The following is a 26,510-nucleotide window of genomic DNA, read 5'->3' on the forward strand; positions in this document are numbered from 1 at the left end:
GTCTCGGCCTCCTCTCAGTGACCTCTGGAAAAGGCTGCAAACGTCTCTACCAACGTCTAACGAAGACCAACCCGTCTTGTGGTTTTAAACGCCAGACGAGAGAGGTTCGTAAAGTCAAGGATATCCAGTCCAACGTTATGGTGCCTGTGCATTGAAGTGGATACCTTATTAGTAACAACCTTGGCTAATATTAGAATGAAGTTAATATATAACAAACCTAAATTTATATTTTGTTTCTATATCTTCATTATAACAGACGTACGTGATACAATGGCTATATCGGACACTCTAGCCAAATCCATTGTTCAAAATCTCCAAGAAGAATTGGGATCCAACACGTTCCACGATGTGATAATCAGTGTCCAAAACACAAAATTCAAAAGCCACAAGCTTATTTTAAGTGCCAACTCGAAATATTTTAAAACCATCTTTAACACGGAAGTTGGACGAACTTCAAGTGCATCAATTATTTTGAAAAATATCACTTCTGAAACATTTAAACTCGTTCTGGACTGCATCTATGGAGGTAAAGATGTTCTGACTGCTTCCAACTTAGCTGCAATATGGCATGCTGCTGTTTATTTAGAGATCGACTTTTTATATCAGGCCTGCGAACTTTACCAGACCTGTCGTCTGGCGAAAGAGAATTGTGTCGAAATGGCCAATCAAGCTAAAACTTTTTAAGTCCAAGAATTTAAAGGAAGCTGCCTGGAATATGATTGTAAAAGAATTTAAAGATATTTCTGTTAGAGAGGATGTCGTTTTGCTGGAGTCAGAGGACCTGCTTCAGATCATTAACAGTGAAGAGCTAGCCATAGACTCCGAAGATTATGTGGTTAACGCCATAGTGAAATGGGTAATGCACTCTCTTGAGGTCAGTGATAGTAAAGGTTATAAGGATAATATTGAAGTGGATTACAAAAGTCTTGAAAAAGAATTGCAAAAAGAGACTTGCAACAGTTTTCTCAAAAAAAGAAAGAATGATATAGTAGATATGCTCAGGGCGAGCAGACTATGTCTTGCAAGTGGAAGATGTCTTCAGAGCCTGTTGGACGTCAAGGTCATTGCGGAGAACAAAACATGCTTCTCTGTGCTGCGTGCAGCATTGCAGTATCAGCTGCTACAGGATAGGCGTGGCTACTACTGTCCACCACAAGCGTGGTCGAGAGGCCAAGTGCGCTTGAACTTGGCTTGGCTTGGCTACCTAGAAGGGGGCTCGAGGTTCGACACCCGACTCGGGCAGAGTTGCGTTTACTGAGCGCCTAAAGGCAGAACGGAAAACCAACTCCTAGATACCCCCTTCCCCCCCCCCCCCACTGGTCCACAAATGAGATTGGACCAAAAAGCGCTCTGAGCGTGCTATAAGCATGAAAGTAGCGCTATATAAAAGCTATAATAATAATATTCACAGGGCAAGCAGTAAATTGCAAAATGTAATTCTAAGTGTTAACATTCCACGAGGACATAACAATTTTAACTTCTCTTGCAGAGCATTAGACGTCACGTGGTATCGTATGCCTTTCCCTCCATATAATCCTGGTTTTGTTACTTCATATGGTCAAAACATATACTCAGTTGGAACTGTTTATCAAGCAAGAGGCTTTGTCGGATCAACCTACCTGTACAAATATTGCACTGTTAATGGAAAATGGTCAACTCTTATCTTATCTTATATAATACAGACGTTACTTCAAAAATGAAGATGATTACATCCTACGCGTCATGCATTCAGTCATGCATATTAACCAATGACTTAAATTCGGCCAAGTCACTGGTTTTCCTGGCTAGCTCAGGCAACCCATTCCATGCTCTAATAGCACTAGGGAAGAAGGAGCATTTGTACAAATTTGTCCTAGCATATGGAACGCGCAATGTTCCTTTATCTTTGTGTCTTTCAGAGTATTTTATTCAATTTTGTTTTTGTATTTGAAGATTATTGTTCAGTGTTTTATGTATAATTGCTACATTACATTTGAGTCTTCTGTCCTGGAGACTTTCTAAATTTAGTGATCTTACTAAAGGTGTTACTCAAGTCAAATGTGAATATTCATTTGTTATGAATCTGACTGCTCTATTTTGAGTCTGTTCCAGTTTCTTAATGTTTTCTTGAGTTGAGGGGTCCCAAACGGAGGATGCATATTCTATTATTGGCCTAACCAAGGTTAAATAACATTTTAGTTTTATGTTCTTATTTGATTTATAGAAATTTCTTTTAATAAACCCTAAAGCTTTGTTTGATTTTTTTTATAGTTTCATCAATATGTGGATTCCATGACAGTTTTTCATTTAAGGCTATGACGATATCCACACACACGCTTTGATTGGATTGGATGGTTATCTTTATACAGTGAGTTTCACGGTCGACAGATTAATCATGACAGACGATGCTTCGGAAGAATGGGAGAACGTGGGTAAGATTTTAGTTTCTGTTCAAAGTGTGACATTATTGTCTTTCCAAAGTAGTTTCGTGATTCTCTTAAACGATGTAAAAATCTGGCCAGTTTAAGGTCCAGTTTTTCGATACACTCCCCTCAACATGTAGTGTTTACACTGACCAACAAGTCTGACCAATGGACCTCATTCACCGATCGTAAACAAACATTTCGCCACGTGGTGCTCTATCTCTTCTATATAATTTACGATCTCGTGTTTAATTCATGATGGTTGTCACGTGACAGTTTTTTTTCCCGTTGTTTTATCAATAAGATCACGTGACTAAATGCTGTTTGTCTACGATTGGGGAATGAGCTCCATTGCCGTTGTCTAAAGCTTTCCTTATTCTTAACGACTCTTATTTTTCGCTCTCCACTGGCGAAGTCTTGAAGTTATTTACGTGTGACTATAACCAACCACGTTTGAGAACTTTTGGAAAGATGTTCCAAACGGCTTATTTCCTCCACGCTGCAGTTATGTTCAAAGACAATCTCATCGCTGCAGTCAACCACATCACTCCTCAGACGACCAGGAAATGGGAGACGCAGTTGATCGATGGCATGAAAACTGTAGACATTATAGAACGCCAGAGTACTATCCTAGACAATAAACTAAATTTTACTGCAAATACTGATTATATCAGCAAAAAAAGGGCAGCAAAGATTACGATTACTAAGAAAACTGTCATCATTTAATGTTAGCGAAAAGGCCTTGGCTATGTTTTATCACGCTCATATCTGCACTATTTTAAGTTTCAATATCACTGCCTGGTATGGCAATCTGAGCATTCAAAATAAAAATAAACTTTATAGCATCCTAAATGCTGCTGGTAAAATCATTGGCAAAAAACAAACTCCATTTGGGCAATTGTTTGAGACAAACATCTATAAAAAAGCTAACAAGATCCTCGAAATGAAGAATCACCCATTGTGTCAGGATTTCGTGATTTTACCATCACAAAAGAGACACCGATTGCAAAGACAAACAGACACAAACACTCTTTTGTTCCCCTGGCAATCAAATCATTAAATAAGAACAATCTGATATAAACTTTGTCACATGTAAATTATGAGTGAGTTTGCTGTGAATGTACACTTTGGTTTCTTATAGTTATAATGTTTTTTGTTTGGTGTAATGCACAAATTGTAAGACAAATTTCCATACGGACAATAAAGATTATTATTATTATTATTATGTTAGAAATGAACGAGTAGTCATTCTCTGGCGCTGCCAGGGTCGAGTTTCGCTAAAGAGAAACAAAATTCATCGTAGTCCCTTTATTGTTATTATTATTATTATTATTACATTCATGATAAATGCTGGTATTCCAAAAAAGCCAATTTCTTACACTATTAAAATAAGTGTGATAACAATGATAACATTTGATCATGTACTTACATATACCTTGACCAACGTTGATCATTACTCTTGTCGGTTAGAACTGCATCATCAAAGGTAAGCAAGACCTATATAAACATAAAGGACAGGTGAAAATTGGGGAAATGTCTTGATGTAGTTTAAAAAAACCACGCGGATAAATATGATTAACGCCTAATTTTTACAAGCTTATTTCAAGCCATTTGGTCGGTCTGTTGGAGAAATGTTTGTATATATTATTTCTCCCAAACTCATTCCCGCATCCAGTTGAAACTTTTCAAAATTATTCATTGGCATAGACAGGAAATGAATCAATAATATTTTGAAACTGACATCTACAACACTTCGTTAGTTCTTGAAGTTTCGGTTGGATAGCTTCAAATGTATCTACCAATGGTTGCTTCCAGTAGGAATTGAAGCTCAGCATTGAAAAAAACAACAATCAATGCACTTAAGAATGAACTTTTGTTTTCTCCTCTTAAAAAGTGAGCCCGGCAGATTGCCTAAAAGTTGTTTTTTTTTTTCTGAATCAAAATGCTTTTCTTTAGAAGAGCTTTTTAAATACTACTTTGCGCTAACACGTGTTATGCTTTTGTTAAAGAAAAGGTTTAATTTGTCACCACTTTGTTAATAGTTTAAAGATAGACCTACTCTTGTGTATCTTTTTCCATCTAGTACAGCGGTTCTCAACCTTTAAAGCCCGGCGACCCCTTTTTACAATCCCCAACTCTGCCGCGACTCCCCTCCCCACACACGCATACAGCAATAGAAGAGTAGACAATAACAATCCACATTTTCGATGGTCTTAGGCGACCCCTGACAAAACGTCAATCGACCCCCAAGGGGGTCGCGACCCACAGGTTGAGAACCCCTATTCTAGTACATCCCCCCCCCCAAAAAAAAAAAAAAAAGTAAAGCTAGATCAAATAAAAGATCTGAAGCTGCGCCTCTAGAAGCTATAGTTTCAGAACGAATAACGTAGTTCAATCGTACACAAAAAATGCTCGTCAAAAAGCATTTTCTGAGCAAGAATGTTGACCACAAAGATGAAATGAATGTTCTACACATCTACTAAATAGCATTTCTGTTGGTTCTTCATAATTTCCTGTACTGCTCCATAATTGCAGGCATATAACGTTTTGAGCAATCCGACACGACCCCCTAAACTCCACATATAAAATTCCAACTCGCCCTTTTCTAAACATTTAAAGATATTTAGTTTATCTCATCAGCTTTTTTTTTTTTTGTCTCCCTTCAAATATTATAACTTCTGAATCTGATTAGTGCATGCAATGTCAGATGTGTGATGTCACAGGTGTGTTGTCAAATAAAAAGAAAGGTGCTTACAGTCATACTGACTCTAATATCTTTTACGTCGTCTGCTAAAACATCTATACACTTTTTAACATTACAGATTTTCACAGTCTTAGTTGACATTGCATGATCTAAAGTTCACGTCATGTTAAGAGTTTAAAAGACACGTGGAATTCCTGATGTAGAAAACAGGAAGTAGAACGAATGAAGTTGACTTTGAGTTCAGTCAGTCAAAGCAGTCAAGTCAAGTTAAGTCAAGTTAGAAAAGTCAAGTGGTATTCTTTGGACCGGGTGGTCAAGTATATTTTGGTCCGGGATGGACAGTATCGACTTAGAAAAGTCTGTAGGAATCTCAGTTAGGAAGTAAATTATGGGCAGTTGTTGCCAGTGGTCTTTTTGAGACATGTATTAGTTGATCTATATTTCTGCACAGTGTTACCCGCTGAGATGCGGACGTGATTTATAACTAACATATATTGGATACTTTTGATACCGCTGTTATGCGGATAGGATTGTTTATTATTTCTTGACTTGTAGCACTAACAAGGAGTGCAGTATTATTATTATTATTGTGTTGTAAAATAAACTTTACATTAGTCTGCTGAAACGGACTTAGGTCAGTTTATAGTATTTGTCTTGTCACGTGTCAAGAGTAGGGCCTACTTCAGGAAGCAAGAACCCAGCATTACACGACATTCGCATTCTGCAACCTTACACCATTCAACAATCATTTACACTGATATACTTTCGGTTATGAGTTTTATCTACATAACATTTCTATCATCTCATGTAATTTCTTTATTCAGTAAAGACTCTTTTATAATGTGGTCAAAAAATGTCAAATAATCTGCTTTTATTGAATAATATATCCTTCCATTGTTTTTCTTCTTTACATCAATCATGACTTTCTTGTCAATTGTATTTGTAGCCGGATGTCCTTGTTTTTTTAAATTCTCTTTTAATTATTATAGCATTTATATAGCGCTACTTTCATGCCTATAGCATGCTCAGGGCACTTTTGGTCCAATCTCATTTTGTGGACCATTGGAGGGAGGGGGTATCTAGGAGTTGGTTTTCCGTGCTGCCATTAGGCGCTCAGTAGACCCAACTCTGCCCGAGTCGGGTGTCGAGCTTCGAGCCCCCTTCTAGGTAGCCAAGCCAAGCCAAGTTCAAGCGCACATGGCCTCTCGTCCACGCTTCCCACTGCGGACTTTTCTCAACCACATTTTAAATTAATTAAGTTAAAATTGTTCTCGACCACGCTTCCCACTGCGGACTTTTCTCAACCACATTTTAAATTAAGTTGAAATTTTTTCATTCATTTCTATACATATAGTTGAAAATAGTTGACAACAAAGAATACAGGTTTTTTGTTTTTTTTTGGCTATTAAGTGACTAAATCGTCCCCATTAGGAAGCATCAGAACCATTCTTTTGACATCTGGCGTACTTTTACTTTTGCTCTGAATAATTTCGTTCGTAAATCTTGTGAAATTGTCACATACCAAGTAGAAAAAAATCACTTTAAATATTTAAGTATAACATTCGACTGAGATATTTTAACATTTTCTTCATCGTGGCTAGATGCTTCTTTCACAGAAAAATGAAATTAAATCGTCATTTTCAGCAATCTAAATGACCACTTATTTACCTTCCAATTCAACAAAATATACAATAACTCTTTCTCTCCTAATCGACGATACCATCGTTGATTTGACCTCATTAAATTAAATTAATGTTTAACTTTTAAACTTGACTTTGAAATATATAAAAAGAGCATGCATTTCCCTTTAATTCTCTACCAAATACAACATTTTCTGATAACAAACAACAAAGCTATTGAAGCTTAATCATAACAGGGTAGTGAGATAGTAATGAGTAAAATGAAGATGTACTTCAAAATTAACAAAAAAAAATTACGGAGCGAAAGAGTTAATTTCAATAATATTTTATGCCTGAAAACTGTCGTCATTTGGTAAACAGTGACTATTGTTTGACATCCTGATATTACGGTACTAGCTACAAATTCAACAGGTTCGATTAAAACATTTTTTGTATCAAAGCAATGTTTCTATACATACGTGCAGCTGGTAAACATCTGAAAGTAATTTCCTTGTGACATTAAGTATGATATAACATTTTAAACATTTTGATAGAATTTCATTAAAAATTTTAAAAAATGTTAATTCAAGTCGAAATGAAAAACAAAAAGTATATAGATCTATTTATTAACTCTTTCTCTCCGTAATTATTTACCACATTCTGGTGGAATCAACGCTGGTATCGTCAGTTAGAAGAGAAAGAGTTAATTGTGATTAACATGTTTCAATATTTAGCCACTGTCGTTTTTTTTTTTTTTAAATTGTCAGTTTTTCCCAAAGTTCATTTTTTGTACTTAGGTGTCACCCCCTTGTGACGATCACACTTGCCGGGGATTATATTATAAAACTTGACAATTCAATGAAATGAAGAAAGAAACATCTCTCTGTATTTTCTTAAAAACTTCTTTAATAATACTTCTTCGACTTTCACATAAATTAACTTCTCAATTCAATAACAACTTGACTTGATACTTCATAAATAAAACTTAAAGATACATGAAACTTCACTTAGTATAACTTCAACTTCAACTTATAAAACTTTAACTAATGGACCCGCTAATATCAAAAAACTTATAACCCTTACTAATCGAAGACTAAGCGAGGACCATCGCTCTACAAGAACTACTATGCGAGGACCCCGTCTAACTGACTTTCCCTTTATTTATACTTTCTTTGATCGTACGTTCCAGAATCATGGAACCTTCTCCCCTAATTATTTTAGTAACTTTGACCTTCTAGAAGCTGGCGTGTGCTATTTTTTTCCCTTAACCTCTTTCTTTGATTGGATACCTAAAATTAACTTGTTACGCTGGACACTTGCACTGGTCGAAATAGGTCACAGACACCCCTAACGGGTGTCACTAAGTGCGGACCGCACCCACACACCCCTGTAGTGATGCCACTGGTCCAGGGTTCACACCCTGCACGCTGCCATCCCCTGTCCAGCATGCAAGAGAAGGACGGGGCAAAGCGTTTTTTTTTAAACAAAACTTATCAACTCTGTCTGTCTTTTTGTCTGTCCAAAGTTTGTACACGTTATTTCTCAGACACTCAATCTTTGATCAAGTTGAAATTTTGTACAATTATGTTTTGTACCTGACAAGAATCCATTAAAAAAAAAATTAACCGATTAGTTAATTAGTAAAGTAATTACGTAAAGTTCCCCTTTCAGACCTTCTGAACCGGGAGTCCCGGGTTCGAATTCTTGTGAAGATTTGGATTTTTAATTTCTGGATTTTAGGCACCTCTGAATCCACCCAGCTTTAATGGGTACCTGAGACTTGTTGGGAAAAAAGTAAAGGCTGTGGTCGTAGTGCTGGCCACATGACACCCTTGTTAACGGTAGGCCACAGAAACATACATACTAATTATTTAAATGTCGCGAAATACGGGTAAACAGCTGGTCAACTAGTGTTCAATAAAATCAAAACCAAAAGTAAAGTTATAGTTGGATTTCCAGGAATTCCCGATTTAACTTCAGTCGAGATAACAAAAAACTTTACAATCGGAGTTACACAGGTTGTATTGTATAGTCTTTTATACCGACTTTGAGTCAGGCCTGAAAAGATTTTGCTGTCAAATTTTGTGTATGTAATTTCGTTTTGAAGTAAGTATATAGATTAGTAGTTTCACTAATGATAAAGCCATAGACTCACTCTCAGTGGCGTCACTAGGGTCGGTGTCACCCTGTGCGGTAAGCTAGGGGTGTCCCCCCCCCCCCCCCCACGCCATGAAAAAAATCCTCTCCCTAAACTATTAATTTTTTATTTTTTTTATGTTGAAATGTATGCTGTAACTAGTGTAAGCTGATTAATTTATGGTTACTCACGAAAATTGTTTTAATTGTTTCTAATTGTGGGAAGCGTGGTCGAGAGGCCAAGCTTGGCTTGGCTACCTAGAAGGGGGCTCGAGGTTCGACACCCGATCGGGCAGAGTTGTGTTTACTGAGAGCCTAAAGGCAGCACGGAAAACCAACTCCTAGATACCCCCTCCCCCCCCCCCAACTGGTCCACTAATGAGATTGGACCAAAAGCGCTCTGAGCATGCTATAAGCATGAAAGTAGCGCTATATAAAAGCTATAATAATAATAATAAATTTCTAATGCACTATATCAGTGACTACATTAGCAATAAGTAATTTAATACCCATGGACAGCGGGTAATAACTGTCTAGTATGTATATATTTACAAGTACTTTGCCAGATCTCAGCTTCAATTTTAGTAGTCCAGTATTTTTCCAGTATCAACATGATCAAAATATTTCCCTCTAAAATCCTGGTATCTGGGGCAATCAAGGAGGAGATAAGAGTCACTGTATTCACATAGTAGGGCAAACACTAGTACATTTGGGGCTATTAGACGCGAGGCAAAAGTTGGACATTTCCTCCTTTATGAGGTCGCACCCTTCGTTCGACATAAAGTGTACATTGTCCGGTTTTAATTCTATTAAAACATGGCCGGATTTACCTATAGGCAACACAAGCGTAGGGCCCCAAACATTTTTGGCGTTGTCATGTAATAGCTATCTATGAATGGTCCCTTTCCTCAATCGTACTCTTCATTCTGTAAAATGTCCCTTTCAGACCATGCGGTCTATAGATGTTAAGATCATATGTTTCTTTGGCCACCTGTGTACTCAGGGGCGTCCTAAAAATCCAAAATTCTGTTCACCGAGATGCGAACCAATGACCTCCATGTTCGGAAGCCAAGCGCTTGACCACTCAGCCATCGCGCCCCCCCCCCCACACACACTATTTATGCTGTATTGTCATGTATAGGCCTGGTCGAGTGGTACACGCGTTGGACTGTCGTTCTGTCATCTCGATGGTCCCACGTACTTACCCTGATCGCTGCCACAACCCCCGTCGTCTTCCAGAGGGTTGGATTAGGAAGAAAACTCAGAAGAAACACCTGAAACATGTGCAACTATTTTAAATTGCCTTATACTCTCCAAAAATATGTTCGATACATTTTTGGCAAAAATTAAAACTTTTTTGAAGACAATATGTGTGATATATTTTTGGTTTAGTCAAGGCTCAATGTACAAAAATAACCCATGGATTTTATATTGCCAATCCTTGGATTACATCATATATCGTCCAAAATCAAATATCACATAACCTTTACACTTCCTGCTTGTGCCATCATTGGGTTATTGTAAGTATTAAATTAACAAATAGCAAAACTAATTTTACGGATTTTTTTTTCCTTTATTTTTTTAAACAGGCACACATAATACAATGGCTATATCTGACAGTCTAGCTAAATCCATTGTTCAAAACCTAAAAGAAGAATTCGGATCCAGTGCATTCCATGACGTCATAATTAGTGTCAACAACTCAGAATTCAAAGGCCACAAGTTCATTTTAAGTGCCAACTCGAAATATTTTAAAAACATCTTCACCTCGGAACGTGATCGAACTTCAAGTGCACCAATTTTTTTTAAAAATATCACCCCTGAAACATTTAGACTCGTTCTGGATTGTATCTATGGAGGTAAAGATGTTCTGACTGCTGCCAACTTAGCTGAAATCTGGCATGCAGCTGTTTATTTAGAGATCGACTTTTTATACCAGGCCTGTGAACTTTACCAGACATCTCGACTGACGAAAGAGAATTGTGTCGAAATGACCAATCAAGCTACAACTTTTAAGTCCAAGAAGTTAAAGGAAGCTGCCTGGAATATGATTGTAAAAGAATTTAAAGATATCTCTAGGAGAGAGGATTTCGTTTTGCTGGAGTCAGAGGACCTGCTTCAGATCATTAACAGCGAAGACCTAGCCACAGACTCTGAAGATTATGTGGTTAACGCAATATTAAAATGGGTACAGCACTCTCCTGAGACCAGTGATCGGAAAATATATGATGACAGTGAATTGGATTACAAAATTCGTGAAAAAGAATGGCAAAAAGAGAATTGTAACAGTTCCCTCAAGAAAAGAAAGAATGATTTAGTTGATATGCTCAAGGCGAGCAGACTTTGTCTGGCAAGTGGAAGATGTCTTAAGAGTTTACTGGACATCAAGGTCGTTGCCGAGAACAAAAAGTGCTTATCAGTCATGCGTGAAGCATTACAGTACCACCTGCAACCATATAAGTGTGGCTATCATTGTCCACCACAAGCCATTCACAGGGCAAGTAGTAAATTGCAAAATGTTTTTATAGCCTTTAATCCAGGATTTTACTTGTCCTGTAGAACCTTAGACGGAGCGTGGTATCAGCTCGGTGTCCCAACACACGCTCCAGCTTCGGCTACTTCGTACAGACAAAACATATACTCCGTTGGGTATCAAAATCAGCAACGCAATATGTACGATAACAGTTGCACAACGACCCTGTACAAATATTGCACTGCCAAAGGACAGTGGAAATCTCTTCCTGGCTTTGCCAACATCTACACGTACGCTATAATTACACTGGACTGTTATCTCTATGCGGTAAGCAATACAGTCTACAGATTAAACTTGGAGAACTCTGAAGACTGGGAGACTGTGGGTAATCTTCTTATTTCTGTTAATCAAGTTACGCTAACAACTTGCGGGAGTTGCATTGTAATTTTTGGATTTGACGTCAATAATAGCCAGAACAAGGTTCAGATTTTCGATACACTGACCTTGACCTTCGCTGTTTACACAGAGCAACTGCCTGACCAAATGAGGACTTCAATTCCTAAGCCTTTTCATACTTGTAACGGCTCCTACATTTTGCTTCCAAGCGGCGAAGTCTTGGAGTTGACAACTAGTGAGAAGAATAAAGTTCACTTTGAGAACAAAGGGAAGCTTATTGATAGGCATTTGAACATCTGTGCAGCAGTTACAGTCAAAGACCATCTCCTCATCGCAGCCACTAACATCGATCCTCAGATGACCAGGAAATGGAAGACGCAGTTGCTCGATAGCGTGAAAACTGTAGAGATTGTAGAACGTCAATGTACATTCCTACTCAACGCTGCCGTTCCAAAAAGCTTATTGCTTACAAAGGAGACATAAGTGTAAAAAGACATATCAAGTGTTATATTTTATCAACGACGATAACAATCGCATGAATTAAAATGTATTCATCCAAGAAGTGGGCAAATAATTGTATAAACGAAAAGAGCTTGCAAAATATTGGACAAATGTGACTATGCGTTTTGAATAGCTGTTGGAATGAATAAGATAGAACATCGCATAATTTGTATTGTTTTTGACTCTAACTAAATGCCAGGAATGTCCAAGCAATTATTTACGATCGCTGCTTTGAACATTTTGTTTGAGAATCATTGTATAACTCTAACCCCATTGAAATACTATATAATTAAGAAATATTCTTATTTTATTTTTTAGATTAAATACTTTTCTTTTAATCCTATGTTTTAAATCGCTAATATTAGAAAAAAAAAACTTCAATTGTTATTTCTTGCTGTCTTTGTAGTATAAGAGAAAGTGTTTTTTTTTTTTCAAAATTTGCTGTAAACTTGAAGTAACTTTTACAAAACATTTTTGACCATTAGTGGAGAGTAGGTGTCCTCCAGAGTATATGTAATGGGTTGCTATATATTACGAAACATCCTTATTCTTATTCTCAAGAAGAATATATCCCATTGCTGAGTATTTAATATAATTTTACTATCACTTCTTGAGTTTATGTTTGTATTTTTATGCTTTTAAAAATTGATTGAACAAAGTACTGGTTTATTCCGTTGTAGTGACTCACTCGTCAAAACCCTTTTCGATCGAAAAGTCGTGTGAAACTATTTGAAACTGCATCAAGCTCTTTGTTCAGTCTAATAGCATCACATACAGCCTGCTGTCAACCCCTTATGTCCTACAGTAGGTCTGAGCTAGGATGTAATCAGTATCACTTCTGAAGGGACATCCAAAAACATAGACATGAAAATGAAAGGGAATTTAAGCTTAGCATTATGAAGATTTTTTTGGTCATACAAAATTATGGACACGGCTTGTAAGTGTAACCAAAAAAAAAAAAAAAAAAACCACAATATACAAAAAATTATTTAAAAATTCAACCACATCAGGTGGTGGGATAATATAGAGATAAGTAACTATCAAAATAATTAAGGCTTGGATACAATGCCTCTAGAAATATATACCTGTGGAGCTTGTCTATAATGAACAATGAACCAATTAAAAAGTGTGGGACATATATCGAAACAAACATGCATGTTGTGGAACAGATCAACTTTACTGGCCTAAACGAAAAAAAAAAAAAAGTCTAAACATTATATAGTACAGGAAAGACTTTTTCTTATACTTTGCAAATTCAGACAGATTTCCAGGAGCTGGTACATCAGGAGCCCGTGGAAAATCTGTTATAAGTTATAAAATGGTTTAATTTAATGATTTACTCATAGAATTAGCTTGAGGCCTATGGAAGTGCAGGCCCTACTGCGGTGGCATAGATTGCAGTGCCCTAAGGCTGGCCCTGCAAAAGAGCGGCGTATGCTACGCCGTTGGTTGACTAGTCTTATATAATACAGACGTTACTTCAAAAGAGAAGATAATTACGTCCTACGCTTCATGCATCTAATCTTTATTATTATAGAACTATAGTTGGAAGTGCGGATTTCTTTCCCTTAAACAAGGTATATACAGTTGTTTGTATTTTTTATTTTATTTTGTTGTTATTTTTTAAAGGATTTTTTAAATGTTTTTCTTGTTTTCCCATTAAATAATATTCTTTCTACTCTATTAATTAAATAATTAATATTTTAAAAATAAATATGTGATAACTGGACTCATCTTTAATCTTCACTGTTATCGAATATTGTGCAAGTGAATTTTTGTATGCTTCAAATCAAATCTAATAATCATTAGACCCATGGTGGAGAGAATACCTTCGGAGGTTGCATTTTCACCCTTCTTTCTGTTGCTGTTGTGTATGACATCTGCAATTCGAGACCCTTCCTTTATGCTCTCTCTCCATGTGGATCTATCCAGTGCCACTTTTTCCCAGCTGCTAGTGTCGATTTTGAAGAGCTTCATGTTGTGTTTACAAACATCCGTATACCTTAAAAGTGGGCGACCAGCGGCTCTCCTGCCTTCTGTTAGATCACCATACAGAACTGAATGTCTTGTGGAAGTCGACCTGATGGCGTTCTATGAACTTGACCAAGCCAGCCAAGGAGTCTGCCGCTGATAACACAGCGTTTGTCATTGCTGAGTAATAAATTTAATATTGTTATGACTTCTTGATAATGACGTTTGTATTTTATGGTTTCTAAAACTTATTGAGCCTAAATACTTGTCAAATAGCAAGTTGAGATTGGGTGTTGGGGAAAAAACATGTACACAAGTTTTACCAGACAGACAGACAGATTGAGTTTGTAAAAAGTGGGCTTATACTAGAGCTGTTTCATTCAATGATTAAAAGAAATGTTTCGCTCCAAATACAAATGTATAAACAATTTCAATGTAGCGAAATACGGGTTTCAGCTAGTGTGTAACAAAATCAAAATCGAGACCAAAGTTATAGCATGGTTATAGTTGGATGTGAAAATATTAAAGCTCAGGTTGCGAAAATAAGAAGATTTTTAAAACAATATTGATACCCCCCCCCCCTTTTGTGCAGCAATTACATTCGAAGACAAACTCATCACACAGTCAGTAAAATCGATCCTCAGATAACCAGGAAATGGGAAACACAGAGGATCCATGGTGTGAAAACCATAAAGATTATTGAGCACCAAAGTGTATTCCTACTTAGCACTACCAGTCTTAAAAGCCTTTTGCTTACTAACGAGACCTAAATACAAATGTGAGTATTCAGCAATAATGAAATAAGATCACGCACGAGACATGAAGCTCTTCAAAATCGACACTAGAAGCTGGGAAGAGGTGGCACTGGATAGATCCACATGGAGAGAGAGCATAAAGGAAGGGTCCCGGATTGCAGATTCATACACAACAGAAGTAGAAAGAAGGGGGAAACTGCAACGGTGCCTGGTGATTACATACCTGTGTTCGCAGCTTTGTATCGAAAATTGGGTTCTTTAGTCACACAAAAAGTTGCAAAGGAAAAAGATCTCCTCTCGAGACATAAAATAACACAGAACGTGGCTTATGTATGGATAGTCTCAAGTTGAACACTATACTCATCCAAAAGGGCTGATTCAGTAAAAATATAACGACAAAACAGGATATACACAAATAAAATAGTGAGGATTGGACGAAGGCTACTGGGCAGGTTGACGAGTCATGAGTAGGAAATTGTTAGGACCTCTCCGATATTTTTTTCTTTTGGGGTGAAAGCTGCATCAGCTCGATACTTGGATCTCCGTGCATTTATTTAGAAGAGCTGTTTTGATCAATTTGTTGAAAAAATCATCCTTTGTTTTATTATTCATTTGAAATAGTATTGTTATAATGTCCCCCCTGCAACGGTGTGCACCAGTGCACTATTCAGTGCGTGATGCACATGGAGTGTTTAGAGACAGACTTTAATTCTGCTTAAGTAAGGCCGCTGCGAATGAAGCTTTGTAGAGCAAACAATGAATCATTTGTATATTTCATTTGCCATTAAACCTGCCATTGCTTTCTCTTTGTTGTTGACTTGCTTGCCAAAGAGTTTTTGTTGGTTAAATACAAATATAATGATTGTGGTTTTCTGTTAAATACCTAGAATCATAATGTGGTAAATCTTAGGTAAGCACTCAACGAAAGGAGGTAACAATCAGCGTTTTATCTATTTACAGTTATAAAATAGGCAGTGAGAAATGGACTTCAGCTATCAAGTCACAAGGGGTCTTGTCTTTTAAGTTCTACAAGTCCTTTTCTACCTAAACATTAGTACAGACCACAAAGACACTTCCCAGTGTCTCTCCAGGTCCTCAATACAGTTCACGGTTAGCCCGAAGGACGGCTCTTAGTCCCAGACAGCTCAGACTCTAAAACAGTCCTTCCTTCCAATCAATTTTGTCGTCTATTCCTTTGTGTTGAACGGTGTGTTTTTGTTTGATTATTGTTTCTTGTTATCTTTGACTGTTGTAAAATAGAGCTTTTATAGTTATTTATAATCCTCAGCTACAGTCTAGTTTGGCATTCGTTGGGCCCTTTGTTGAAATGTTTTCTAGAGGATATTATCTAGTTGCTTTATATGCACATAATATAATTTTATTATTTCCATTAGCAACAAGAATTGAACGCATTGCTGAGTTAATGAGTGTTTAATTTTTTTCTTACTTGTTAGGTTAATGTTTCATGCTATCTAAAAATTGTTTTGATCAAGAGAACTTGTTAGGTCAAAGTACTGGTTTGATAAAAGTACTGATTTGGTTAACAAAGCTTGTTTAATTAAAGAAATGGTTTAGTTAAGAGAAGTTATTAGGTCAAAGTACTGGTATGGTCAGGGTATTTGTCTGGTGAAATAACCGCGCGGTCAAAATTTGGTAAAAGTAAGGTGACCAGAATTCCAAGTTTTGAAATGAAAGTCCCGCTTTGGACTGTCACGCTTTCAAAAAAAAAGTTGATCAATGTAACGCATCTTTTTTAAATTTTAAAAATCTTTTGACTAATAAATTACAAGTACCGTCTTACGGCGTTTACTTATTTCATGCTCGCAGCTTAGCAGACTCCAGTGTTAGAGGCATGGGTAGTGTTTTTACTAAGCAGCGTCTTGCCTTCTTCTCCGGAACTGACGTCAGCACGTTGTCTTTTGACTTTTGGCGTTTCGTATTTTTCTTTTCTGTTAATCAAGACCAGCATGCATTTCTTCGCTCTCGCTTTCCTTTCCGTTAAAGTACAGTTCAAGTCGATGAAATGATAAGAAAGTTCTGAGACAGAAGGAACATTGAAGTTCATAGAGACCTACAGGCAGAGTTCAATTTTATAAAGAGGTCAAGAAAAATTTACAGAGTGGAGTACGATGCTAGAGATGTCGATCACAGATTTTCTGTTGCACATGTGGATTAATCAAATTTTCTTAATTCAAATAGTAATTTTCAAATTGAAGCTCCATTAAGGTACTTCTCCAGCATTTAAATGTGTATTATATAGTTCCATTCGCATTTGCTAAAGGTAGGCTACTTTAAAAAATTTTGCCTATCATACAGTTTTCCATAATAACAGTTTTCAATCAATAGTCTACACTTTGAAATGGATTCAAAATGTATGACCTAAAAAAAACACACCTGTGCAAGAATCAAAAGTGAGGAAATTGTTTCTAAAGGGTTGGCCCCTATATAATGAACATTGTAAAAAATTACTTTAGTGACGCCAAGTTTTTGACAGCGTTCACGAGACAACAATAAAAAGAAATTGTTTACTCTTTAGATACAATTGTTTGTGCCACCTTTCGCTGGAAATTTTTTTTTAAATCAAATTCATCCACTTAAAATATAACAGAATTTTAGGCTGTGTGAAGACTGGGTGGAAAGACTAATTAAATTATATTCTGCTTTGAAATCATATTTCTTTTCGCAAGAGGTGTCCCACCATATTCAAAATCTCCTTTGAAAAACCATGCGCCGAATTGTGGCTGCATTTTGTACACAACATCAATATTTCATGCAACTGTTTTGTTTATTGAGGGACAGGATGTCAAGTCTTTTTGAGGTATCTTCTTCCGTTGACGAATTGATTCCGAAATGCACGAAAAGAAGACTTGAAAAGGTTCCTCTCCAAAGGAGTACGTTTGCGACTTCCTGTTTGGATGACGTTTGCGACTTCCTGTTTGGATGACGTTTGCGACTTCCTGTTTGGATGACGTTTGCGACTTCCTGTTTGGATGACGCGAGTTGGCTAGAAAAAGTGATCAGGGAGAAACGTAAATATTTTACGAAAATTCTGCCGTGTATCTCAAAGAGCGAGCGAGCGAGAGAGAGAGAGAGAGAAGAGAAAGAGAGAGGGAGGGAGGGAGGGAGAGAGAGAGAGAGGCGGATGATTCGATAAGTTAACGCTTAAAATTTTCGATCGATCGCACATAAAGATGGGCTATCTTGGAAAACGTTTCAGAAAGCCTGCAATTATTTAAATTATTGTGAGTGAAGGCCTCAACCAGGCACTGATGAAACATTTTGATCAGATAATCTCGAACGGTGAGTTTTTTTGTTTTTTTTTTTGTAGGATTTATTATGGAAAAGAAGTTCTCACAGAGAAGTGCTTGGAAACATAGTAAGAATTCTGGCTGCAAATTTCTGCAATTCAACGTACCGTTCAGGTAAATAACTGTCAAATTTTGGCACTTTAAAATTTTAAAATTCACTCGTGCATGACATTTGCCGCGGCCTGCAGATCAAAACCGAAAACAAATTTGTGAAGCAATTTACGCAATTCCCGATATAACCTGGCTGGAGGTAACACAAATTAAATCTTACAGGGTCAGTTTTAACAGTTTCAGAATGAAATAGATTGTTTGTTTTTTATACCGCCACACCTGAAAGGGAAAAAAAGTTTGCTGTCAAGTACTGGCAACGGCTCGAACTGTTTGTACACTTAGGATAAAGGTAAACGCTAAATAGTCTAGTCTACATCTATTTATCTCATGACGTGAAAAAGATAATTCTGTTTTTCATTGCTCATACACCTAAAGCCAGGAAAACCAGTGACTTGGCAGAGTTTAAGTCATTGGTTAATATGCATGACTAAATGCATGACGCGTAGGACGTAATCATCTTCTTTTTTGAAGTAACGTCTGTATTATATAAGATAAGAAATCAAGAAAACATTAAGAAACTAGTGTCAGGACTTTAATTATTTCATTTATAATTTATTAAGTTGTCTAGATATTAAAAATGTAATTTGGATTTCAATGTGTGTGTATGTGCTACAACTAATTTATAATTTCTTATTACTTAATAAATATATCAGTCCCAAGTGATTTTGATTACCGAATAAGTCAAAGAGATTTAGAATGAAAAAATAAGTTTATAGACTCATATAGTGTAAAAGTACATCTTTATCTTAAAATTATTAATAGGCTATTCATAACAAATTCTTAGGGACAATATTTTTGATACCCAAAACAGTGTTTGACTTAAGCTATAGCTTGTGTAGTCTATGCTTAAAGACTATTACGTAAACACAATCGGTGTTGCACTGACGCGCCAGTGTGCAAATGCACATACAATACCAATATAGTACAGTGTTTGACTAACACTATAGCTCGTGAAGTTCATACTTAAAAACTACACTAATTAGAATTTCATTTTAAAAAATACCTATTTATTTCATTGTCTCTTTGCTTATCAACAGACAAAATGGCAATATCTGACATCCTTTCAAGATCCATCTTTCAAAACCTCCAAGAAGAGTTGGAACACAGCACATTTCACGATGTGATAATCAGTGTCCAAAACACAGAATTCAAAAGCCACAAGTTCATTTTAAGTGCCAACTCAAAGTATTTTAAAAACATCTTCACCACGGAACGTGATCGAACTTCAAGTGCACCAATTGTTTTGAAAAATATCATCCCTGAAACTTTTAGTCTCGTTCTGGACTGCATCTATGGAGGTAAAGATGTTCTGACTGCTGCCAACTTAGTTGAAATCTGGCATGCTGCTGTTTATTTAGAGATAGACTTTTTATACCAGGCCTGTGAACTTTACCAGACATCTCGTGTGACCAAAGAAAATTGTGTCGAAATGGCCAATCAAGCTAAAACTTTTAAGTCCAAGAAGTTAAAGGAAGCTGCCTGGAATATGATTATAAAAGAATTTAAAGACATTTCTAGGAGACAGGATGTCGTTTTGCTGGATGCAGAGGACATGCTTCAGATAATTAACAGTGAAGACCTAGCTATAGACAGCGAGGATTACGTGGTTAACGCCATAGTGAGATGGGTGCAGCACTCTCCTGAGATCAGTGATTGTAAAGGTACTGATGATAACAGTCAAATGGATTACAAAAGTCGTGAAAAAGAAATGCACAAAGAAAACTGCAACAATTCCATCAAGAAAAGAAAGAATTATATAGTGGATATGCTCAAGGCGAGCAGACTTTGTCTGGTAAGCGGAAGTTGTCTACAGAGCCTGTTGGACGTCAAGGTCATTGCTGAGAACAAACAATGTTTTCCAGTCATCTGTAAAGCATTACAATACCACGTGCAACCGGATAGGCGTGGCTACCATTGTCCACCACAAGCCATTCACAGGGCAAACAGTAAATTGGAGAATGTTATTGTAAGCTTCAATTATTCTAATCCAGCATGTCACATGTCCTGTAGAACATTAGACGGAACGTGGTATCTGGTCGCTACTCTACAATACATACTTGCAAGTCCTATTTTATATGGACAAACAATTTACTCAACTGGGCCTGCAAATAGCGCAAATTTATACTCATATTGCACTGTACAGAAACAATGGAAAACACTTCATGGTTTTGCCACTCTCGGTACACACGTCTTAATTGGGCTTGATCGTCATCTTTATGCAGTTAGCAGCACTATCTACAGATTACAAATGATGGAATACACTTATGTTTGGGAGAGCGTGGGCAATATTCTGATTCCTGTTACCGACGTAACGTTAACAGCTTGCGGAACTAACATTGTCATTTTTGGAATGGACACAAGCTCTCGTCAGTTCAAGGTTCAGCTTTTTGATACACTGACCTTCACCTGTACTGTTTACACTGACCAACTCCCTGACCAAATTAAGAATTCAAAGCCTTTTCACGTTTACAACGGCTCTTACATTTTACATTCAAGTGGAGAAGTCTTTAAGTTGACACCTTGTGACAAAAATAAGGTTCAGTTTGAGAACAAGGGCAAGCTTTTTGATAGACCTTTGACCCTCTGTGCTGCAGTTACATTCAAAGATAATCTCATTATTGCAGTCAGTAACATCGATCCTCAGATGACCAGGAAATGGGAGACTCAGATAATTGATGGTGTGAAAAGTGTGGAGGTTATAGAACGCCAGAGTACATTCCTACTAAATGCTGCTTTTCCAAAAAGTCTATTGCTTACGAAGGAGACATAAGGGCAAATAAGTGATCAATAATGATCATATTTGATCAAGTGCTCAATAGTTACATGAATATCGGTTGAACATTTTCTTGCCAACCGATTCATCTAATATGGAAGGGGGAGGGGGCAAAAAAGCAACGAAAAGAATTTGTGAACATTTGGACAATGTTTCTGTGCAGATTGATGAACCATTCGAATAAATAAGATAGGACATCTCCGCATAGTTTATATTGTTTTGGGCCCTCAAACTAAACGTCTGGATTTCCACGTAGTTATTAACAACTGCTGCTTTGAACATTTATTTTGCTGGAGAATCATTTTATAACATTACATTTTGAAATATTATTTAATTAAGAAATATTCTCATTTTGTTTTTAGATTAAATACTTTTCATTCTATAGTTTAAATCGCAAAATATTACAAGTCGGTTGTTTATTTCTTAAGTTTATGAGTTCGTTAAAATTTGCTGCTAACTTGAAGTAAATTTTACAAAAATTGTTAGACCCTTAGAAGAGCGTAGGTGTCATCCAGAGTATATGTAATGGGTTGCTATACATTATAAAACATGCTTGTTATCAAGAAGAGATTTAATATAATTGTACTATCACTTCTTCAGTTCACGTTTGTATTTTATGTTTTTAAAAATTTATTATGTACTGCTTTGTTCCAGTGCTCTTAATTGGTTAAAAATCTGCTTTGTTCCAGTGCACTTAATTGGTTAAAATCTGCTTTGTTCCAGTGCACTTAATTGGTTAAAAATCTGCTTTGCTTCAGTGCACTGAATTGGTTAAAATACTGGTTTGCTCCAGTGCACTGAATTGGTTAAAATACTGGTTAGTACCAGTGCACTGAATTGGTTAAAATACTGGTTTGCTCCAGTGCACTTAATTGGTTAAAATACTGGTTTGCTCCAGTGCACTTAATTGGTTAAAATACTGGTTTGTACCAGTGCACTGAATTGGTTAAAATACTGGTTTGCTCCAGTGCACTGAATTGGTTAAAATACTGGTTTGCTCCAGTGCACTGAATTGGTTAAAATACTAAAATACTGGTTTGTACCAGTGCACTTGCTTGGTCAAAGCACTGGTTTGTTCCAGTGCAACTGGTTGATCAAAGTACTGGTTTGTTTTAGTGCACTTGTTTGGTCAAAGTACTGGTTCAATCAAGATTAGATCAATGCACTAAATCAGTCAAAAATAGATGGAAGTACTGGTTCAGTGAAACTAAATCAAAGCACTGGTTCAGTCATGATTATATAAAACCATTCGTTCAGTCAAGAAAAACTGTTTGATCAAAAAGTCATGTGAAACTATTTAAAACTGTATCAAGCTTTTTGTTCAGCCTAATATAGCATCACATTCCAACCAATAAAAAAAAAATGGAGTGAGAAACTTAACAACACAAATCAAATACTATTAACAAGAATTATAATTAATCAAAACACACATGGAAATATCAATATATAAATAAACACCACACATGTATAAATATATACGATTCCCTGATAACTAAAACTCACTGTTGTCTTAAAAGATAAAAAGCTGAAATCTGACTCTAAGCAGAGTCATTTCAGACCCTGAGAAAATGTCATTGCTGTTGAATTGAGCTCCGCTGTTTTCACGATTATTATATTACAATGTCCCAAAGTTATTTCATCACATTTCCAAATACTCTGCACCCTAACCCATTTTAATAAACAAGTCAGTGTTTCCCAAACTGTGTTCCGCTGAGCCCCTAGTGTTCTGCGAGGCCTGAATAAGGTGATCCACGAACTACTGGAATAATTAACTAGTAGGCCATCACATTGAACAATCTCTCTAAAAAATAAGGAGGGTGTTCCGCTAAATACTCAGAATGGGCGAAGTGTTCCATTAGAGAAAAAGTTTGAGAAACACTGCTCTAAACAAAGCCTTCCATAGAAGTCTTCATACAAGCCATGTAATATAACATTAATTTAACAAGAGACAATTAATAGTGACAGAAAACTTCTCAATTAAAAAAAAATAAATTTTAAATTGATTAAAATATGAAAATAATTTGTGCTAAAAATAAATCTGTTAAAAATGACATTTTACATTTGGTGAGTAAAAATTATTGCACAGAACTAGCCCTTAACTCTTTCTCTCCGTAATTATTTTTCCACGTTCTGATGAAATTCTTCATTTCTCTAATTGCAATTTCCCTATCCTGTTATGATTAAGCTTCAATAGCTTTGTTGTTTGTTACCAGAAAATGTTTTATTTGGTCTAGAGTTAAAGGGGAAAGCATGATCTTCTTTTATAACACAAAGTCAAGTTTATACAATTTAAACGTTGATTTGATTTAATGAGATCAAAACAACGATGGTATCGTCAATTAGGAGAGAAAGAGTTAAAGTACAACCTTTCTATTATAAAGCAATCACCAGTATAATAATATAGAACCAGTCAATATTGCATTATACTGTAAATTGATTTGCTGCTAATAACTTTGTAAGTTTTCACTATATACTTGTAAGTTGTAAGGTGCTCATAAAATATTCATATGATAAGATTATAATTTATTAATGGTAACCCTGTTTACATGTCATAGAAGAAAGAAAAAATTCAAACTTTATAACATCTGAAATCTATATTTCTTTAAACAGTGAAATATTTTGTTATGTCCCCTTAAACTCTCTTGCAAAAAATAAAAATAGCATTCAAATTGATGAGAAGATGTTTTTAAAATAAACTTAACCATTATAGGTGCACATCATCCATTTAAATCTAAAGTCAATTGCAAACTTAACTCTTTTCTCTCCGTAATTATTTACCACATTCTGGTGAAATCAACGCTGGTATCGTCAGTTAGGAGAGAAAGAGTTAAACAAACTAAGTACTTTGCAGCTCATAACAAACTTAGTACTTTGCGGGTCAAAACAAACTTAGTACTTCGCTAAAAATTTTAGTTAATGTCATATATAACAAAAGAATATTTTTAATTTAAGACATTAAAGACTTTCTATTTCACAATCTTAGTGCCATTGTGTGTAAGTCAAGGACATTGGCTTTATCAACATAAATGAGAGTCACCAGACCTAAATGTGGTGTTTGTCACCCATGGGTTAATGTAAATAAAAAAAATATTTCTTACAGTAAAATAAATGTGGTCATCAGTTTACAACCAGATAAGCAGCCACATAGCTATGGATATTTGACTACTTCTAAAAACTGCTTGCTTGAATAGAAATTCTGAGTAAATGAAATGGTTACGTTTTATTTTTAATTTTCAAAAGTTTATTTCAAAAACAAATCAACACTATGTCTATTTTAAACAAGAAAATCTACACTTTCAATAAATTTAAAAAAAATTAGTAACAAAAGAAAAGCCTTAGAAAAAAGATGGCTGCATGGTGGTGTATTATGCACTTAGAACTGTCATTACGATGGACCAGAGTTTAAATACTGCCTGCTGTAAGCCCCTGATGTCCTACGCCAGGTTTGAGCTAGGATGTAATCACCTTCACTTCTGAAGGGACATCCAAAAACATAGACATGAAAATGAAAGGGAACTTCAGCTTAGCATTATGAAGATTTTTTTGGTCACACAAAATTATTGGACATGGCTTGTAACCAAAAACACCACAAGTGTAAAAAAAAATTAAAAAATTCAACCACCTCTAGTGATAAAATAATGTAAAGATATGTTACTATCAAAATAATTTAGGCTCGGTTTCAATGCCTCTAGAAATATATTCCTGTGGAGCTTGTTTATAATGAATAATGAGCCAATCAAAAAGTGTGGGAGATATATCGAAACAAACATACACAATGTGGAAGAGTTAAACTTTACTGGCCTAAATGAAAACAAAAAGAAGTCTAAACATTATATAGTGCAAAAGAGACTTTTTCCATATTGATACAATCAATTGAAATGAAATAGAATAACAAACAAAGAGATTTGCCCTATAATTAATTGGGAAGCGTGGTCGAGAGGCCAAGTATACTCGAACTTGGCTTGGCTTGGCTACCTAGAAGGGGGCTCGAGGTTCGACACCCGACTTGGGCAGAGCTGTGTTTAGGCAGCACGGAAAACCAACTCCTAGATACCCCACTGGTCCACAATTGAGATTGGACAAAAAGCGCTCTGAGCATGCTATAAGCATGAACGTAGCGCTATATAAAAGCTATAATAATAATAATAATATATTTTAAAACCATATTTATAATTGAAGGCACTAGTGCAAGAAGGAGGTTATGCCCCATTTTTATAAAAATTGAATTAGTGACAAATTTAGTCACCACGATGCTCTGCGCACTTTCTGAGAAGGCTTCCCATGTGTTGAAGTGTAGATATGTGTACAAAGTGCCATTGAAAACAGAGGTAGGCTATGTCTAATGTACAGGTGGGGGCTAGGTCCATCTGTAGCCACTTTATGCATGAAACTGCATGGACATGAACACTATGTTGCACTGAGTAGTGTTAACAAAAGGAATATAAGTTACCTGTCAATTTACCTGTCAAACTGTTGCATTGGTTTGAGACTTTTAACATAATATCATAAAATAGCATGTTACAATAGTTTAGCTCAGAATAGACTCAAGTATAGAATAATCATGAGCATGTTTTTTTTTTTGTCTTTCAATAAAGGATGGTCAATTCCTAATAACTTCCCCTACTTAGATTGACAGAAATGTCAATTATATAGCTTTGCCCCAGATCCCTAAGATAGCACAGTGGAAAATTGTCTATTAAGCATAGAAACACTAAATTTTAGTTCATAGCCCACAAGAACCAAATATCAAGAGAAACAAAAACAAAATAGTGTTTTTGCCATTTTTCTCAAGTTGACCAACTTGCGACTTGACCACCTTTTTGATCTAGGTCCTTCAATTTGGCACTCGAGTTCAATCATAAAGGGGATCCTTATGTTGCTATGTACAAGAAATATCACCAGGATACTGGCTGCTTATTATATAATCTAAGCTTTTGAGTCTAGGAAGTAATTGAATTGTAAGTTGGATAATAAACTTAGCTATGGCGACTTCACATCAAAGCTGGCTATAAAATAGTTGGCTTCAATTACAGACAAAAATTAAACAACAACAATTAATCCATTTACACTAATACAACCGTTTGGAAAAAGTATGTACCATCACCTGAGTTCTATTGCTTCAAGATATGTATCATGTCAAATAGCTGATATATTGAGCAAGACAAATAAGTCCTGTGTAAAAAGATAAAATTTGGTTCAATGAAGATGATGTCAAGGTTTAAGGATTATTTGAATCATTTAAGAAAATCTTTGACATGGTAGAATTGAAACCATTAACTGGAAAAAATAAATGACTATGAATCGCCATGAACTTTTTTTAACATCAGGTAATTAGAAGTTAAGATTAAAAGCCTGTTCATA

At 36.0% G+C, this 26,510-nt stretch overlaps 3 protein-coding genes across 4 annotated transcripts; all 3 read left to right on the forward strand.

The window, feature by feature from the left end:
• The first annotated feature begins 270 nt into the window (after positions 1-270).
• LOC129922569 (kelch repeat and BTB domain-containing protein 2-like) lies at positions 271-684 on the forward strand. Its single transcript, XM_056009213.1, has one exon. It carries the CDS (start codon positions 271-273, stop codon positions 682-684), a length of 414 nt encoding a protein of 137 aa, XP_055865188.1.
• Positions 685-2,251: 1,567 nt separating this feature from the next.
• LOC106063028 (kelch-like protein 24) lies at positions 2,252-13,960 on the forward strand. 2 transcript variants are annotated; one of them, XM_056008694.1, is made up of 2 exons: positions 2,252-2,411; positions 10,451-13,960. In XM_056008694.1, exons 1-2 carry the CDS (start codon positions 2,375-2,377, stop codon positions 12,211-12,213), a joined length of 1,800 nt encoding a protein of 599 aa, XP_055864669.1. In that variant the 5' UTR covers positions 2,252-2,374; the 3' UTR covers positions 12,214-13,960. The 2 variants fall into 2 exon arrangements, with proteins under 2 accessions (XP_055864669.1, XP_055864670.1); XM_056008695.1 differs by lacking the exon at positions 2,252-2,411 and adding an exon at positions 8,681-8,831.
• Positions 13,961-18,505: 4,545 nt separating this feature from the next.
• LOC106071811 (kelch-like protein 24) lies at positions 18,506-21,748 on the forward strand. Its single transcript, XM_013231994.2, has 2 exons — positions 18,506-18,665; positions 19,414-21,748. The coding sequence occupies exon 2, from the start codon at positions 19,419-19,421 to the stop codon at positions 21,144-21,146; it is 1,728 nt and encodes a 575-aa protein (XP_013087448.2). The 5' UTR covers positions 18,506-18,665; positions 19,414-19,418; the 3' UTR covers positions 21,147-21,748.
• Positions 21,749-26,510: the final 4,762 nt, after the last annotated feature.

The sequence above is a fragment of the Biomphalaria glabrata genome, chromosome 13, assembly GCF_947242115.1.
Source record: "Biomphalaria glabrata chromosome 13, xgBioGlab47.1, whole genome shotgun sequence".
Taxonomy (NCBI): Eukaryota; Metazoa; Mollusca; class Gastropoda; family Planorbidae; genus Biomphalaria; species Biomphalaria glabrata.